The sequence below is a fragment of the Harpia harpyja genome, chromosome 22 (assembly GCF_026419915.1).
Source record: "Harpia harpyja isolate bHarHar1 chromosome 22, bHarHar1 primary haplotype, whole genome shotgun sequence".
In the NCBI taxonomy this organism is placed as follows: domain Eukaryota; kingdom Metazoa; phylum Chordata; class Aves; order Accipitriformes; family Accipitridae; genus Harpia; species Harpia harpyja.
In genome coordinates, this window is record NC_068961.1 from 10,693,400 (window position 1) to 10,709,879 (window position 16,480).

Below are 16,480 nucleotides of genomic sequence, written 5' to 3' on the forward strand. Positions count from 1 at the left end.
AATTGTTAACTTGGTTTGGTGGAAATTGAATTTGGAGTTTGTCTGCTCTTGTTTACCTTCCCCCCACCCCCTTCTTTTTGTGTTATAATTGTTTAAAAAAAAGCGTGCCCATGTGGTTGTTGTAGAATATACAATACACATTTGTCTGGTAGGAATTGTTTCATTTCTGACATAAGTAAAAGTAACTTGATCTTGTTATTGTGTATACTTGTTAGCAAAATGTTTCATAATCACAGTGGTGGTTTGTGCATTTTCTTTAAATTGATTTACTTTTTTAGGATATTGAAGCAAAAAAAGAAGCACAGAAAGAAAAAGAAATTGATGAGCAAGAAGCAAATGCATCAACGCTTCATAGGAGCAGGACTCCATTGGACAAAGACCTTATTAATACTGGAATCTATGAATCTGCAGGGAAACAAAGTTTACCATTAGTTCAGTTAATTCAGCAGTTACTAAGGTAATTGCTTTGAATTTGTTTTTTTATTTTTGTACAGAAGATCTGTTTACCTGTTTTTATGAACTAGTCCCCTAAATGATGACTAATTTTGGTTAGCGAATAAATAGTCTCCTGCTAGCATTTTAGCTCCTCAGAATTCAAAATATTGAACATTCTCCTAGCTAGCCTATAGTTTTGCTATGGAGCAAAGTTCTATACTTAATTACCTGATTTTAGAAAGACTTACTGCCTTGCTTTTATGGATTTCGATACTTGTTCCCGTACTCTTAAAGTCTGTGTGACAAATATAGGACAGAAGTTCAAAAGCCTGTCCTTACAAAGTATGAGAATCAGCAGAAAATTATTTAGAACTGAATGTTTTGCCCTGTTTATTTAGGACTGAATATTTGGCCTCAAGGAGACTGTAGCTGGGGCTGTAAGTGGGGAAGAAACTTGAATTTTAAATTCTTGACACTGAGAAAGAATTGTGAATGCATGACCAGTAGGGTGCTGAGAACAAAGCTTCTTTATGTCAGCTACAACAGTATTTAATATGTAGCAGGAATTAATTACGAGATTACTAAGAAATTTAATGTGCTTTTTCACTTAATTGTGATGGTAACTATGTAATTTAATCACTACTGAGACTCTTTTGAGCTACATAGTGTCATGACTTTCATTGCAGCCTTTCAGGGAAAATAGTCAGTTTGTTTTTTGTAGTGAGCGGTGACAAAAAATAAAAAATTGATGTGTTTTACGAATCCTGTTAAACAAAATGCCTCCACAAAATCCATTGACTTTTTGGGTACTATGGTGCAAACAAGGGAACATCCTACAAAGAAACTTTGCATAGGTTTCTTATATATTTGTGTGAAATGCTAGCAAAAGCTTAACCTGTATTTCTGTGGACTGTCTTCACTATTAGCTCCCTTTAAGTACTTTACAATACTTTTATACTGATTAGGAACATCGCTTCACAGACGATAGCCAAACTAAAAGATGTTGCTCGTCGCATTTCTTCCTGCATTGACCATGAACATTATAGCAAAGAGAGATCTGCTTCTCTGGACCTGTTGCTCCGTTTTCAGCGTCTACTTGTTAGTAAACTTTACCCAGGAGATTGTGTTGGGCAGGTCCCTAATACATACAGTAAGTTATTGTAAAAAAATCAGCACGCCTCCCTACCCCCATTTCTGCAATACCTCTTTTACAGGATAACAGTTTCTTATTTTAATTTATCTTCTTGTCTCTTTTATCAGCCTAGTTACTCAGTCTGTCTGAAAAGTGTTTGAAAGTAGTTTCTTCAAATTGTTTTCTGTAAAGGAAAATTTCTCTTAGGAAGGCAGCAGGATCTAGATAATAAACTACTTATAAACTTTAACAAGTTTTAAAAAGATGTGGTTTCTTAATTCAGGACTAATACTGAGTGGCTGCATTTCAGAAGAATTTGACAGCTTTTGAAATCTTGATTCTTAAATATGGCTATGTGATGGTTTTCTGTGCTCTTCCTCCTTTTTATACAGGTCCTGACCTCTTAGGGGTTGGCTCTTTACTGAAAAAATACACTGCTCTTCTGTGCACGCACATTGGTGATATACTTCCTGTGGCAACCAGCATTGCTTCTACTAGTCATAGGCATTTTGCAGAAGTATCTCGTGTTGTGGATGGGGATTTAACAGGTAGGTTTTTCTTTGCTATCCTCCTTTCCTCCCTTTCCACGAAATTATAAAGTTACATTGTAGATGTTCTTGAAAGTTCTAAATGACTAAAAAAGAGTCAAGTCCATCTTTTGATTGATGGGAGAGAAAGAGGGCAAATTTGATGAGAAAGGCAAGAGCTTTGTACTAAAGCAGTAATAGAAGGCAGAATGTATTGCTTGGTGGTCTACTTATGTAATGCTATAAATGTAGGTCTTGAATTAAATCTAAGTATCTTCTGGGTTTTCTGTGTTTTAGGCATTCTTCTTCCAGAGTTGGTGGTTTCTATAGTGCTGCTACTCAGTAAAAATGCTGGATTAATGCAGGAAGCTGGTGCTATCCCTCTGTTGGCTGGCTTGCTGGAACACCTAGACAGATTTAACCATTTAGCCCCTGGAAAGGAAAGGGATGACAATGAGGATTTAGCATGGCCAGGAATAATGGGTATGTACTAGCGTCTGGACTATTTATTCATGTTTTCATTAAGTAGCTATATAAAAATTGTGACTGTTCATGAACGCTCTCATGAAGGGAATATTACTTTACAGTACAAATTTTTATTAACCAATTCATATGGCAGTATTTATTTCTGTCAATAAATTCTTAAGGAAGTTATGTATAGAGGTAGGATTAAACAGAATACAAATGCAACTTTTAAAAGAAGTAGTTCACATAATTTTGCATTTTGAGTGTGAAGAGTTGCAGTGAAAACGTGAGTAGTATGTCTATGCATTTTGTTACTAAATTCTGTCCGTAACATAAAAGGAGAGTAATGTGAAAGCTTTGCAATAAAGAATTTTTCTTTTCCCAGGACACTATATAGTATGTGCTGTGCCTGGGGTGAAAAGAGAAGCAGAAAATGTGCATTTCTGACTGAGCATTTTACTGGTGGAGGGAGGAATGAAACATCATTGGCATAACCCAAGAGAGCTAAAGGTCACACTCCTAGATAGTAGTGTGTTGGGGAGAGCGAAAACTAAATGAAAATTCAGTTACTGGTCTAATAGAGCAAACTGAGATGAAGGCGCATGTGTGCGAACATAACTCTGATGTTTCTTGCCTGGATGAAATTACCTTTAGTTTGAAATAGTTTACTGATACATAGATTGGAAGAATTCTAACATGTATGTAACCTTCGTTCTTTCATCTTAAAAAAATCTGGATTTAGACTGAAATTAAATATATAGCCAATGCCTTGTAGGCAAACATGTAATAAAACTGAAGTAATTTGAAGGGAGAACCAACTAGGGCAGCGATTTGCCAGAACACTGGTGGTTCTGCTCCACCTCCAAACAAAACAGTTGTATAGTTGGGCAATGCTAGGTCTTTGACAGTGTGACATTGGAGATTAGTGCATAAAAGAATACAGCATACAGACAATTTAATTGCATAATATGTAGACAGGAACATATTAATAGCCATTTTGACTTTTGAGCATATCAAAAGACAAGCAGCCTTTGAACAGAAGTGAAGAATTTGGTCAGGTAACTATTAAAAGAATGTTCAAAAAACCCTTTACATTCTGTTTTTCTGTTGATAAATTCTCTATTCTGTTTTATACCTGTAGGTTCATTTTTTACTGGCCAGAGTAGCAGAAATAATGAGGAGGTGACACTTATACGTAAAGCTGATCTAGAGAACCACAACAAAGATGGAGGATTTTGGACAGTGATTGATGGAAAAGTGTATGATATAAAGGACTTCCAAACCCAGTCTTTAACTGGTAGTAGCATACTTGGTGAGAATCAGCATCTGAATTAAAGACACAAATTACTTCTGTTTCAACACTAGATGGCATAAACAGGTTTTTAGACATTATACTGACTACCTCATTCTTTCATTAGCTCAGTTTGCAGGTGAGGACCCAGTTGTTGCTTTGGAGGCTGCTTTGCAATTTGAAGACACACGGGAGTCAATGCATGCCTTCTGTGTTGGCCAGTATATGGAGGTAAAAATGTTATTAATGGGATACATACTTTCTAAAGTAAAGTACTGCTTTGCTTTCGAAATTCTTGTTGGAGCTGAGTTCTAGCTTTCGACTTCTATTTCTTTTAATTAGCCTGACCAGGAAGTGATTACAACACCAGATCTCAGTACTTTGTCATCACCTCTAATAGACACAGAAAGGAATTTGGGTCTTCTCCTTGGACTGCACGCTTCCTACCTGGCAATGAGCACACCACTTTCTCCTCTGGAAGTTGAATGTGCCAGTAAGCAGAACTTCATTTTGAGCTTAAACAAGTGATAAATACTTGTCAAAGCATGCAAGAAAAAGACACAGGCCAAATACATTAACTGGAAAACTAGCACCTCTTTAGTCTTGCTGTCTTCTGAAGAAATTCTTTATTCTTAACATTAATTACCACACTCGCCAAGATCCAATAATTTAGCAAGATTTAAATGGGGATTAGATAATTTTGAAGAGTTAAATATCCAGAATTTTGTAATATGCAAGATAGAATATTGAAAGAGAAAAGAGACTGTATAGCACAGTTATCTTACTAATTTGTGTTCACTTAACAGTGCCTGAAGCATTGGGTGTTGGATTCTATCTGTTGGGTGTCTCAATATTAATCACAGAAAAATAGCTAAGGCCCTATTATCTCTAAACAGGTGATGGCTGCCCTGTTAATTGTTTCCTAGTTGCAGAACCCCCCCTTTTTTTTTTTCTGCTAAAAAGTTTCAGCAAATAGAAGAGCTGCTAAATCTTGTTTGAAGCTGTGTATGCATTTTATTTGACGGAATTGTTGAGTCTTGATAGCATACTCTTTCATCAGAATATATATTTGTGTGTTCTTTCTCTTAGAATGGTTGAAATCATCTATCTTTTCTGGAGGCTTGCAAACTAGTCAGATTCATTACAGTTACAATGAGGAAAAAGATGAAGACCATTGCAGTTCACCTGGTAACGCTACCCCAAATAAATCAAAACTCTATACACATCGATTAACTTTGAGTGACCATTCACAACCTTTTCTCCAAGCTATTGCAGATAATAATATTCAGGATCACACTGTGAAGGTAAGCCCTCAGTAGTTCTGTTCACAAAAAATGTTGCTGAAGGGTGACAGTGGTGGCCTGAAACAGTTTTGTTGGTGAAAATTCTCCCAAAATTATAGCAAAGTAATCAAAAAAGTTATTTCAGAATTACTTTTTGTGAAAGGAGTGGTTAAGTACTACTAATGGATAAAATTTGTGTATTTCACTTAATATCATAATATAAGTTTTTTCTTTTGAATTTTTGAGTGGGAGAACTAAAAAATTTAAATGTATTCTTACCAAAAAAATTAATAATGTGTTACTTTCCATGTCAAGTTTTAGTAGTATTGACAAACCCTGCTCACCTCCAGTCGAACTAAGATGGAGTTTTCTTTGTCAAAGTGCAAATGTATTTTGTGTATCAGGTGCATGTATGCCTTTGTCTTGAACCCCAAGGCACAAAGGGACTTTAGGTTTCACCTAGTTGGAGTCATGGGTATTATGAAAACCCCTAAGATTTACATTGATCACTGTATTGTGTAATACCTTCAGATTTTCTAACCCTTTGAGTTCAGCTCCTTTATCAAAAAACCCCAAATAAGTCCTTGGGAGGATAGGATAGCAGTAATGATGAGTCAGGAGAAGACAATTAAAAATCGTGTTATGTGACCTGGCTACCTCAGGAAGAGATAAAAGCAGTAGTAGCTTTGTTCCTTGAGCCATGTTTCTCCTCATACAAGAAGAATTATATAAGGTATTCTTTGTAGTATTGGGTTGTAGTTGCTGGGTTTTAAGTAGTGCATACTGTGTGTTGTATCTCACTTTTGAATGTTAGTTCAGATTGTGGAGGTTGTTCAGTGTTATTTAAATGCTGGCTGCTGTATTTTGGGTTCTTTCATTTTACTTAAAAACAAAGTTAAATAGAGGCTGTTGTGTGTTTTTGTAGGACTTCTTGTGTCAAATAGAGAGATACTGTAAACAGTGTCACTTAACAACACCAATCACGTTCCCTCCTGAGCATCCTGTGGAAGAAGTAGGACGTTTGTTATTATGTTGTCTTCTGAAGCATGAAGATTTGGGTAGGTAGCCGTGTGGTATAGCTGTCCCAGAATACATTTTGGACCAGTTTAAACTCTGCTATGGATGATTTTGGAAATGCATATTCAGAGATTGTCTTTTCCCATTAAGGTCACGTAGCACTGTCTCTTGTTCATCCTGGTACCCTTGGAGTTGACCAGGTAAAGCACAAAACCTTACCAAAATCTGTAGTGGATGTGTGTCGTGTTGTCTACCAAGCAAAATGCTCACTGATTAAGGTAAGCCTTTTACCTGCTGAAGTTTAGATTATTTTTCATTTGCAGTGTTTTATTAAAAAGTTATATATTGTTCATTTTATTGTATATTAAACAGTAACCTAATCTTTCAATACCTTTTCTAGACCCATCAAGAACAAGGACGTTCTTACAAGGAAGTTTGTGCTCCTGTCATTGAGCGTTTGAGATTCTTATTCAATGAACTACGTCCTGCAGTTTGCAATGATCTCTCTATAATGTCTAAATTTAAACTTCTGAGTTCCTTGCCCCGATGGCGGAGGGTAGCTCAGAAAATAATTAGAGAAAAAAGGAAAAAAAGAGGTAAGGCAACATTGATGTTGTATTTTCTTTGAAACAATGAAAATCAATCTTGTTCCAAGATTTGCTGTTCCTTATTTGAGACTCTTGTTAGCTAAAGCATCAAAGCCATTTGCTTTCTGCTGCATTTTCATGAAGTTTTCTAAATCAGTGATTACATGTCAGTTCCTACAGCAAGAACAGGCAGACAAGAGCGTCAAGTTTAGGTGAGGCATGCTTCTTTGTGTTGCAGCATATTAAAAATGATTCATCAGTGTCAGTCCCTCTGAATTGGTTTTAGTAAAGTTTAACTAGAAGTGGCATGTTATTAAAAATCGTGTTTTATTAAAGCAGTGTAGTCAAAGAACTGTTTAAGTGGGAATAAATTAGTGGTGAACAAATATGAAAGTGCTTTTGAAGTTGGTTTAAAGATAAAAACATATTGCAGATATTACCAGAGCTAATTTGATAATAGTTGGCCATAGAGTTCACCAAGAGTACATTTCCATTTTATTACAGGCAGATCTTAAGCATTCTGTATGCTTAGGTTATCAGGCAAACCTAAAAATGTGACACTGTAATGTTATCAGATTACATGAAAGAATAATTTTTATTTCTAGTGCCAAAAAAATCTGAATCTGCTGATGTGGAAGAATCCAAAATTGGAAACGAAGAGAGTGATTTAGAAGAATCCTGTGTGGTACCTCACAGTCCTGTACCTATAGATAAAAGGCCCATACCAATCAAATCACCCAAGGTAGGATATCAGATTTTGAATCAACCTTGTGAATAAAAATAATGAGGAAAAAATATGAGCTTAAAGTGTGATTCTTTAACTTGACATTTAATATTCTGATAATGTTGTTTGGGATATTTAATTAAGTATGGCGCATTGTTGTAGTGAAACCTGGCATAATTCTTAAAAATAAGCTTGTGCACTGCATATTTAGAATATGTAAAGATACCTTCTCTAAGTTTTAGATTATTGATAATCTTAGAAGTGTTCAGATAAAACTTCATTTTAAACAAAAAAATATGTTGTGATGGGTTACTTCCTCTTTTTTTGAATATTAATACATTTGAAATTTTATGTAGCAATTGTAAACAAGACAATGAGTTACAAATAATACTAAGCTGTTTTCTGGCTTTGAAAAAGTTTCCTTTTTTTTTTTTCCCCTCCTGGTATTTTAAATTTGGACATGGTTTTACATGAAATAACTTATATTTTCAGTAATTTAAAATTAAATTGTTTAAAATGTTTTAATTTGCTACCTTCCTGTTCTGCAGGATAAGTGGCAACCACTTTTGAGTACAGTTACAGGTGTCCACAAATACAAATGGCTGAAGCAAAATGTCCAAGGCTTGTATCCACAGTCTGCCCTCCTTAACACCATTGTTGAATTTGCACTTAAAGAAGAGCCGGTGGATGTAGAAAAAATGAGAAAATGTTTATTAAAACAGGTAAAATGGATGAAAATGGGCTCGCATGTATTAGCAGTTTACATAAGTATGACAATTTTTTTTTTCTCTCTTGCAGTTGGAAAGAGCAGAAGTTCGTCTGGAGGGAATAGATACTATTCTGAAATTGGCAGCAAAAAATTTTTTGCTTCCATCTGTGCAGTATGCTATGTTCTGTGGATGGCAGAGGCTTATTCCAGAAGGAGCCAATATAGGGTAAAACTTTTTGTTGCTTTTGCTTTTGCTTTCACAATTCTTCAGTAAGCAAAAAATACTTATTTTTGTTGTTGTTTTTCTATGAAGGGAACCTCTTACCGACTGCTTGAAGGATGTTGATCTGATCCCACCATTTAACAGAATGCTGCTAGAAGTAACTTTTGGAAAGTTGTATGCATGGGCTATTCAGAATGTCCGGAACATCTTGCTAGATGCTAGTGCAAAATTTAAAGAACTAGGTGAATCTCATTTTGTTGCTATTGGCTGGGGAGAAAACTGTTTTAAATGAATATTGTTGCATTTTTTTAAAGTTCCCAATAATTGGCATCCTAAAATCAGTTCCCTTGGTTTGTGCTGGGAATTACTTTGACTTTCTGTCTGTCCATATGTTGTTCCACCCTGACCCCCCCCCCCCCCTTAACTCACTTTCAGTGTTTAAGAGAGTGTTACTGGTTTCTCAGAAACAGCTGATTGAATACTCATTATTAACATTTTACTATTAAAATCTAAATTACAAAAAGTTTCTTGGAACTTCAGCTTGTAAGTTCTTAAAGCCAAGCAGGGAATAAAAAATATTGTAAACTGTCAATTAAACGTATCTATAACTTATTTTATTGTAGCTCCCAAATGTCAGCTGACTTTGTTATTTACATTACTTTTGAATTAGGTGTTCAGCCTGTTCCTCTACAAACAATTACTAATGAAAATCCAGCAGGACCAAGTCTTGGAACTATTCCACAAGCACGTTTTCTGCTGGTCATGCTGAACATGTTGACGCTGCAGCACGGTGCTAATACTTTGAGTCTCCTCCTTAATTCTGGCATGCTAGCACTGACGCAAACAACACTGCGGCTGATAGGTATGAGATCTTCTTGTTTCTTGTTTGGAAGAAAGCACATGTTTTATAAATCTCCTGTATTTTTTTTTATCTGTTGGTGTACCCAAACTACAGAATGACTTTGCTGCTTAAAGCTAGTACTTAATGCTATTTACCTTTACCCCTGATACAGAAACCACATCTGTAAGCATGATTGAGAAGGAAGTTGGTTTGACTATAGCCTTTATTCAGTCATGATTTTTCTCCGAAGCCTTTGCTTTGGCCATCCTTTGCTAGAATTTAGGAGTGGTAGTGTAATTCTGGTGGAAACATTACAAATAAATTAAAAATGGAAAATTTAAAATGAAAACATTAGAAACTGCCTATTCCGTACTTGTTCAGTTTCATTTGTTGTACCTCTTAAAACCATTCCCAGTCTGAATATTTAAGCTGGAAGCTTCCTTTTTTTTTTTTCCTGTTATAAGTAGTTCTGTGGTGGTTTTTGCTATGATTCAAGTTCTCCTGCTTTTTCTTTCTTGGTTTTCTTAGATAATGGCAAATATTTATTCTTTTAACTTGAATTTAACTGGAGTGCTCATAAGAAGTTTTTCCAAAAAAATTCTGTTAGTAGAACCATCTTGCCACTGGACTCATCACTGTAGCATCTCTATTATTTGTCACTTATTTTTGTTCAAAATTAAGTATTTAAAGTCCTGTGCATTCAAAACCATGATATCCTAGTTTTCTAAAAGCTCATTTGACTGTATAACCTGTTAAGTCAGCTTTCCTATTTGTTATTGCTTTTATATTGCAAACCTCATGTGCCTTAAAGTTTAAGTGTGACAAAGGTACATATAAAAACTCGTAGCTGGTTTTAATTTTTTTTTTTTTTTTTTTTTTCTCTTTAGGACCTAGTTCTGACAACACTGAAGAAGATATGATTGCTTCTTCTCATGGAGCTTCTGCCACAGTCCTAGAAGAGTCAAGAAAGGAAAGTACACCTGTTCAGCTCCCTGTTTCTGGACCAGAGCTGGCAGCCATGATGAAAATTGGTACCAGAGTGGTGAGAGGGGTAGACTGGAAATGGGGTGATCAGGTACAACTTCTTTCATACAGGTTTGGGTGTGTTAAAATCTAAAGTCTCTATTCAGTGGACTGTCTGTGAATTTTATGTTCAAACTTTAAATGTTATTTCACATTTCAAAGACTTGGAGAATTAACATAAAATATGTTAATTATTTGTTTAACTTCATTTTTGGAGATGGAAATTCTTTTTTAGTGAGGCTGTTCTGATTCACAGTTTAACAGGAAATTGGATCACTTGTTTCCTACAATACTCTAGACTTCCAACTACGTGTGTATGGTACTTCTGTAGTACGTAGTAAAATGGATCTAAACAGGAGTGTTGCAGTTTACTAGGGTGATTTTTCTTGAAGACTGCGAAATGCTTTCCAAATTTATGCTGGATTTTGAAACATAATTGAATGTTTACTACCTAACCATTAGGTTAGCAGCAAAAAAGAGCAATTGCATTATTATTTTATGAAATTTGGATGCAAATTAATGTTGTTGATTGTGTAACTTGAGCCTCTGTCTTCTGTCAGGATGGACCTGCTCCAGGTTTGGGACGTGTGATTGGAGAATTGGGAGAAGATGGCTGGATTAGAGTGCAGTGGGACACCGGAAGTACAAATTCTTACAGAATGGGGAAGGAGGGAAAATACGATCTCAAATTAGCTGAGCCACCGCCGGCAACACAGCCCACAACAGAGGATTCAGACACTGAGGATGATTCTGGTAAAAAAGCAATTTTTTTTTTTATAAAAGTGGAGGCAGGGTTTTAGTTGAATTCCAAAATTTATATCTTATAATATGAAAAAGCTTCTTTCACAGGAGAAAATACTTCATCAAAGAAGATTAATTTAATAGGTGTACATTTCTGTCCAGAATCTTTAAGATGGCTTTACTGTGAGAAAGGAGGATAGAAAGGATGGTATCACATTTGTTACATATTCATGGGCCAAAGAAAACGGTATTATCCAACTGAAAGAGTTTCAGTTAGAGATACCATGAAATTAACATATGTTAATTTCATTCTAAAGTGTGGGTTTTTTATATGGCCTAATTATACATCTAGTCACACTCCTTCCCTATTCTTGGCACTCCATTTGGCATTTCTTTTAAGTTGTGTACTGATAGAGAATAACTTGAAAATATCTGCAAAAAATATCTGGTTTGTATTTTGCTCTTGCAGTTGGACATAAGGAATCTTCTTCATGTCAAATAATCTTAGAGAAAATATTTACAACAAATTTCTCACATAGTGTTTGTTTCAGAGGTCTTTGTGAAATAGATTAACTCAATAGTAATCTATTCCTTTGCCTTTTGTGTCTCCCTTCAGAAGGAGAACAAGTTGAAAGGAATCTCCATCCTACTTCCATGATGCTGACGAGTACTGTGAACCTGTTGCAGACACTGTGTCTCTCTGCTGGTGTCCATGCTGAAGTCATGCAAAGCGATGCTACTAGGACTTTGTGTGGTCTACTCCGTATGCTTGTGGAGAGTGGAACAATAGATAAATCAGGTATATTATATAGAAACAGTCTGATTCAGCTATGTGCTTCTGTTTTGTGCTTTGTTGTCTTGTAACTTTGTAAATCTTTTGTTACTGGTTTTTAATCCTTTAAGGCCAAAGGCTAGAAAATGCATTTTCAGAGCTTTTAAAATCTTAATTGTTAGCAAAGGCAACATTAAGTGATCTTGAGCATTCTTAGAACACAAGCAGTAAAAGCGGGAGAAATGCATGGGATGTGTATGGTTGGCTTAGACAATGCATTTCTTTGCAGTCGTCTTCTGTTTGGGGACAGCAGTATGACTCAGTATGTCATATTCATTTCCATAGCTGCTTTGTAATTTCAGAAGTAATGCTGTTAACTACTTTGAAATGAGGAAACAGTATAAGGATGAGAACTGTTTTAAAGGCGTATTTAATGAAATTAATTACAGGCTCTAAACTGAAGTTAATAGTTCATGTAAAGACAGTGGAGTAGCTCAGTGTTACGATTTGTCCGAAAAAGCCCCATGTAGTATATAGAGACTTACGTAGCTGGTGGAAAAGTCAACTGTTATATGTATATATCTTTTTGTTTTTAGCTTCCTTGCCAAATAAATTAGTTTATAAAGAACAGCATAGGAGTTGGTGCACGTTGGGATTCATTCGAAGTATAGCACTCATGCCTCAGATGTGCAGCACTCTTAGTACATCTCAGTGGATAACTTTGCTAATGAAAATTGTTGAGGGGCATGAATCTTTCACTGCTGCTTCACTACAGAGACAGGTAACGTGTGTATTTCCAAATTACTTTGATAGGCAATGAATTTAGTAGACTTTAGTTGTCTTTAACAAAAAAAAGAAAAAAAAGTGTGTTTTAAAAAACAGATGGGAAATGTCCTTAAATCAGTTTTTAATTAATTGGAAAAAAGATGACATGTCTTCTTATATTTAGGATTCATTGTTCTCAATATATAAGTTTTTGAGCCTTCAGGGCACTGCACACTCCCATGTTCTATTGAAAGCCTGAAAGTTTTGTACAGGTGAGAGGCCAAAACAGTGTTCCAAAAATGTATTCCACAAAATCCCATATAATGTTTCCTAGAAGTTCAATAAAGAATAACAAAAATATGGATAAGAAAAATGTGCATTTTCATTTTAAAGTTATCGAGTTGTGTATTATCTACTGTCCCTCCTTCCATAGTAAACTGTTATTAATGTTTTAATTACAGTCTCTCTTAAGAAGCTGCATCTTTGCATCTTATTTTGGTATTGTATTTCCCTTGTCCCCTTTCCCCTTTTTCTTTTTTCTTCTTTCTTTTTTTTTCTTTTTTCTTCTTTCTTTTTTTTTTCTTTTTTCTTCTTTCTTCTTTTTTTTTCTTTTTTCTTCTTTGTTCTTTTTTTTTCTTTTTTCTTCCTTTTTTTTTTTTTTCCCCTTAGCATCTTGTAGTGCCTTTTTCATGAGATTGAAAAGCAACCTTATTATGGAATAACTCTTCCAGGTTTTAAGGCTAGGGGATCAAAAGCTCTTCTTAATCTTTTCCTTGATAAGGCATCAGCATTTTTTAACTAAAGCCTTGTATCATAAAGGCCTGTGCATTTTTGTGTGATCTTCCAGCAACTTCTTGCCAGTATTATTAATATGATGAGACTTCTGTCATTATCCAGGACTTAGTGCATTAGAGTAGTCTGTGCTATTCAGGGAATACTCAGGAGAAATGAGCATTCCTCATGTACCAGCACATAACTTAATAACAAGAAAAAGAAGAGACCTTGTGAAGTTTTAGAAAGACATGTTATTGACAAGAGGCTCACAAGAAGAGAGATCTCTTCATTGTTATTGGTCACTTGTATTGGTCTTCTGGGTAGAAGATGAGGAAGCCCAAAACCTGAAATACTCCTGTTTAGAATGTGCAACCCTATCTGCTCTTTGCTGCTGCAGTGCTGCACCTTCCCATGTTCCTCGTCAGTCCTGCACTGAGTGTCTAGATTTAGAGATGCCAGCCTGTTCCTTCTGTACTGTGTCGGAGGCCCTAGTTCCACAGTAACTACTTTTGGGTGTCACCGTGATTTGCTTTTTGCCGCCTTGTATCATTCAGCTTTATATCTCATCATTCTTAATTATCATACCTTCATTGCAGAATACTTGGGAACTTTCATTCTGAAATACATCTTAGTACCAAATTCTGAGTCTGGAATATGAATAAACCTTCCCATTCTGTATTCTTATTTTTCCTGTGTGTTTTAGTCATTTACATTGTTTCTCAGTGTGTGTTTGTGTCAAGTCCTGAGTATTGAAGGGGTTGGATTCACTAATATAATATGCCAATAAAATTGTTACTGACTTTGAACTGGCACAACTTCTTTTAAAATATTCCTTAGCAAACTGAGCAGAAGATCAGTAGCTTTGTAATTTCCACAGCTGAAAAGAAATCAGCATTATAGAAAGAACTACAAAGGCAGGCTAACTTATTTTAAGTCTGTCTTCTGTACTTAATATGTTAGAGTATTTCTTTAATATTTGGTGACATAGAATGGAATAACACTAACTTTGTTCTGTTTTTAGATCCTTGCTGTACATTTATTGAAAGCAGTACTTCCATCCTGGGATAAAAATGAAAGGTCAAGAGACATGAAATTTCTTGTGGAAAAACTGTTTGGATTTTTAGGCAGCCTGCTTAGTACTTGTTCTTCAGATATCCCACTACTCAGAGGTAGAGGAATTTTCCCCTCAGTGGCTTATTTTTATGTATAGAAAATGTGTGCATTAAATTGATAACTGTTGTGCAATTGCTTTGTCTTTCCAGAATCTACTCTGAGAAGGAGAAAGGCCAGGCCCCAAGCATCTCTAACTGCCACTCACAGTAGTACTTTAGCAGAAGAGATAGTGGCACTGCTGAGGACGCTCCATTCGCTCAGCCAGTGGAATGGACTCATAAACAAGTACATCAACTCTCAGCTAACCTCCATCACCCACATCTTTGCAGGAAAACAGTCAGAAGGGGTAGTTTCCACGTTTTAAAATAAGCTCATTTTTATAGAAATATTTATTTTGAAATTATAAATATTAAATGTTTATAAACAATATTAATTTTGAAACCATTTTTCTATTTTTATATGTATATATGTATTTATGTGTTGTAATTTTTAAATTGAAATATGTGTGATTAACTTTGTATTTTAAAGCAGATAGAAGTATATGTTTTCTCCCTACAGTTAATTTTATTGTTCTTTGTTAGGCTCTGTTGGATGACTACTTTCCTGACACTGAGAATCCAGAGGTGGGAGGCCTAATGGCAGTGTTAGCAGTGATTGGTGGCATTGACAGTCGCTTGAGACTGGGTGGACAAGTAGTTCATGATGAATTTGGAGAAGGCACAGTGACACGCATCACCCCAAAAGGGAAAATTACTGTACAGTTCTATGACATGCGAACATGTAGGGTGTGCCCTCTGAATCAGCTAAAACCAGTAAGTTTGTTTTATTGAGGCTTTAATACTGGGAAGGGTATGGTTAAAGCCTCTGATATGGTGCAAAGAAAATATTTGTTCTTCATTGGGTAAATACATTGACATTGAACACATACAATGCTCTGAATGCAAATCTAAGATGGTACTCATGCGAACCTCTATAGGGCCTTTAAAGCCTTGTCCTCATTTGTTGAGGAGGTGAAAGGAGAAGGGATTTGAGCTGAAGTCCTTTGACTTTGATTTTGGGTAAAATCCCAAGTCATGACAATGTGATTTATAGCTCTCACATGAGAGGAACTTATTTATTTGTATTTAACTTGATTTGCTAACTAATGTAAAAGGTCTTGGGTGTTCTCACTTGAATCTTATTCTCAAGATGGTTAATATGGCTTTAGTGAAAGCACAGTCAAAGTGCCTGGTCTACTTCAGGGACTGCAGTTCTTCCTTGCTCTGACTCTGTCTTGCTTTTTCACCAAGTAGACCTACAATTGTGTGGTACAAATACAGGTTTAGGAGCTATGGAGGGAGTAGAAATCCTCTCCAGTTGTTCCTGGTCAAGAGCAATAAGACGAATGCTACTTTTTCTCTTCTTCAGTTAATAAGCATTGAAACTTTTGAATGATTTTGTAAAATTTTGTAAAATGCTTACCTGGGGTTTTTTTTGTTGTTGTTTTTTTGTTGTTGTTTTTTTGTTGTTGTTTTTTTGTTGTTGTTTTTTTGTTGCCGTTGTTGTTTTTGTTTTGTTTTGTCTGGTTCTTCCCCCACTGTCTAGCTTCCAGTTGTGGCTTTTAATGTGAACAACTTGCCTTTCACTGAACCGATGCTATCCATTTGGGCTCAGCTAGTAAATCTGGCTGGAAGTAAAGTAGAAAAACAAAGAATGAAGTCTCCTAATCAGGGTCTTTCAGGTACAGTTGGGTTTTTGTTGTTGTTTTGTTTTGTTTTTAAATAGATGGATATACTCTGTGAAAAATACTGGTAACAGCAAACGTACATAAGAAAAAGGGTCTTCTGGAACTTTTTTCTTAGTCAGCATTGAATAATAGGCACTTATGAGACAAGTTTAGCTAGGAGATGAATTGCTCTGCACTGTAAGTGGAATACCATTTTTGGTGAGAAAATGTAAAAAAGGTTTGGGGCTGGACTTCTTGTATTGAATGGTTTAAAATATTGGATCCATATAACATCTTAACTGCACTTACTGTGCTATATGTCTGTGTGATTGTCCAGGGTGTGAAAATTAGGA

The 16,480-nt window shown here is 35.6% G+C and overlaps 1 protein-coding gene across 10 annotated transcripts in view; it reads left to right on the forward strand.

Moving 5' to 3' along the window:
• Positions 1–16,480, forward strand: part of HERC2 (HECT and RLD domain containing E3 ubiquitin protein ligase 2) — a 119,197-nt gene that overhangs the window by 44,654 nt on the left and 58,063 nt on the right. For all 10 annotated transcript variants that reach the window (XR_008233032.1, XM_052774025.1, XM_052774031.1 and 7 more), the window contains 24 exons: positions 279–457; positions 1,401–1,585; positions 1,960–2,115; positions 2,392–2,577; positions 3,701–3,871; positions 3,978–4,081; positions 4,193–4,343; positions 4,940–5,154; positions 6,059–6,191; positions 6,301–6,428; positions 6,551–6,746; positions 7,343–7,479; positions 8,010–8,183; positions 8,260–8,396; positions 8,484–8,635; positions 9,064–9,255; positions 10,122–10,309; positions 10,818–11,010; positions 11,615–11,797; positions 12,367–12,551; positions 14,331–14,478; positions 14,572–14,768; positions 15,004–15,234; positions 16,007–16,142. Coding sequence is in view for 9 of the 10 variants with exons in the window: in XM_052774025.1 (XP_052629985.1) it covers positions 279–457; positions 1,401–1,585; positions 1,960–2,115; positions 2,392–2,577; positions 3,701–3,871; positions 3,978–4,081; positions 4,193–4,343; positions 4,940–5,154; positions 6,059–6,191; positions 6,301–6,428; positions 6,551–6,746; positions 7,343–7,479; positions 8,010–8,183; positions 8,260–8,396; positions 8,484–8,635; positions 9,064–9,255; positions 10,122–10,309; positions 10,818–11,010; positions 11,615–11,797; positions 12,367–12,551; positions 14,331–14,478; positions 14,572–14,768; positions 15,004–15,234; positions 16,007–16,142 (4,057 nt within the window). In the remaining variant the exon portion in view is untranslated. The remainder of the gene's footprint in view (positions 1–278; positions 458–1,400; positions 1,586–1,959; positions 2,116–2,391; positions 2,578–3,700; positions 3,872–3,977; positions 4,082–4,192; positions 4,344–4,939; positions 5,155–6,058; positions 6,192–6,300; positions 6,429–6,550; positions 6,747–7,342; positions 7,480–8,009; positions 8,184–8,259; positions 8,397–8,483; positions 8,636–9,063; positions 9,256–10,121; positions 10,310–10,817; positions 11,011–11,614; positions 11,798–12,366; positions 12,552–14,330; positions 14,479–14,571; positions 14,769–15,003; positions 15,235–16,006; positions 16,143–16,480) is intronic.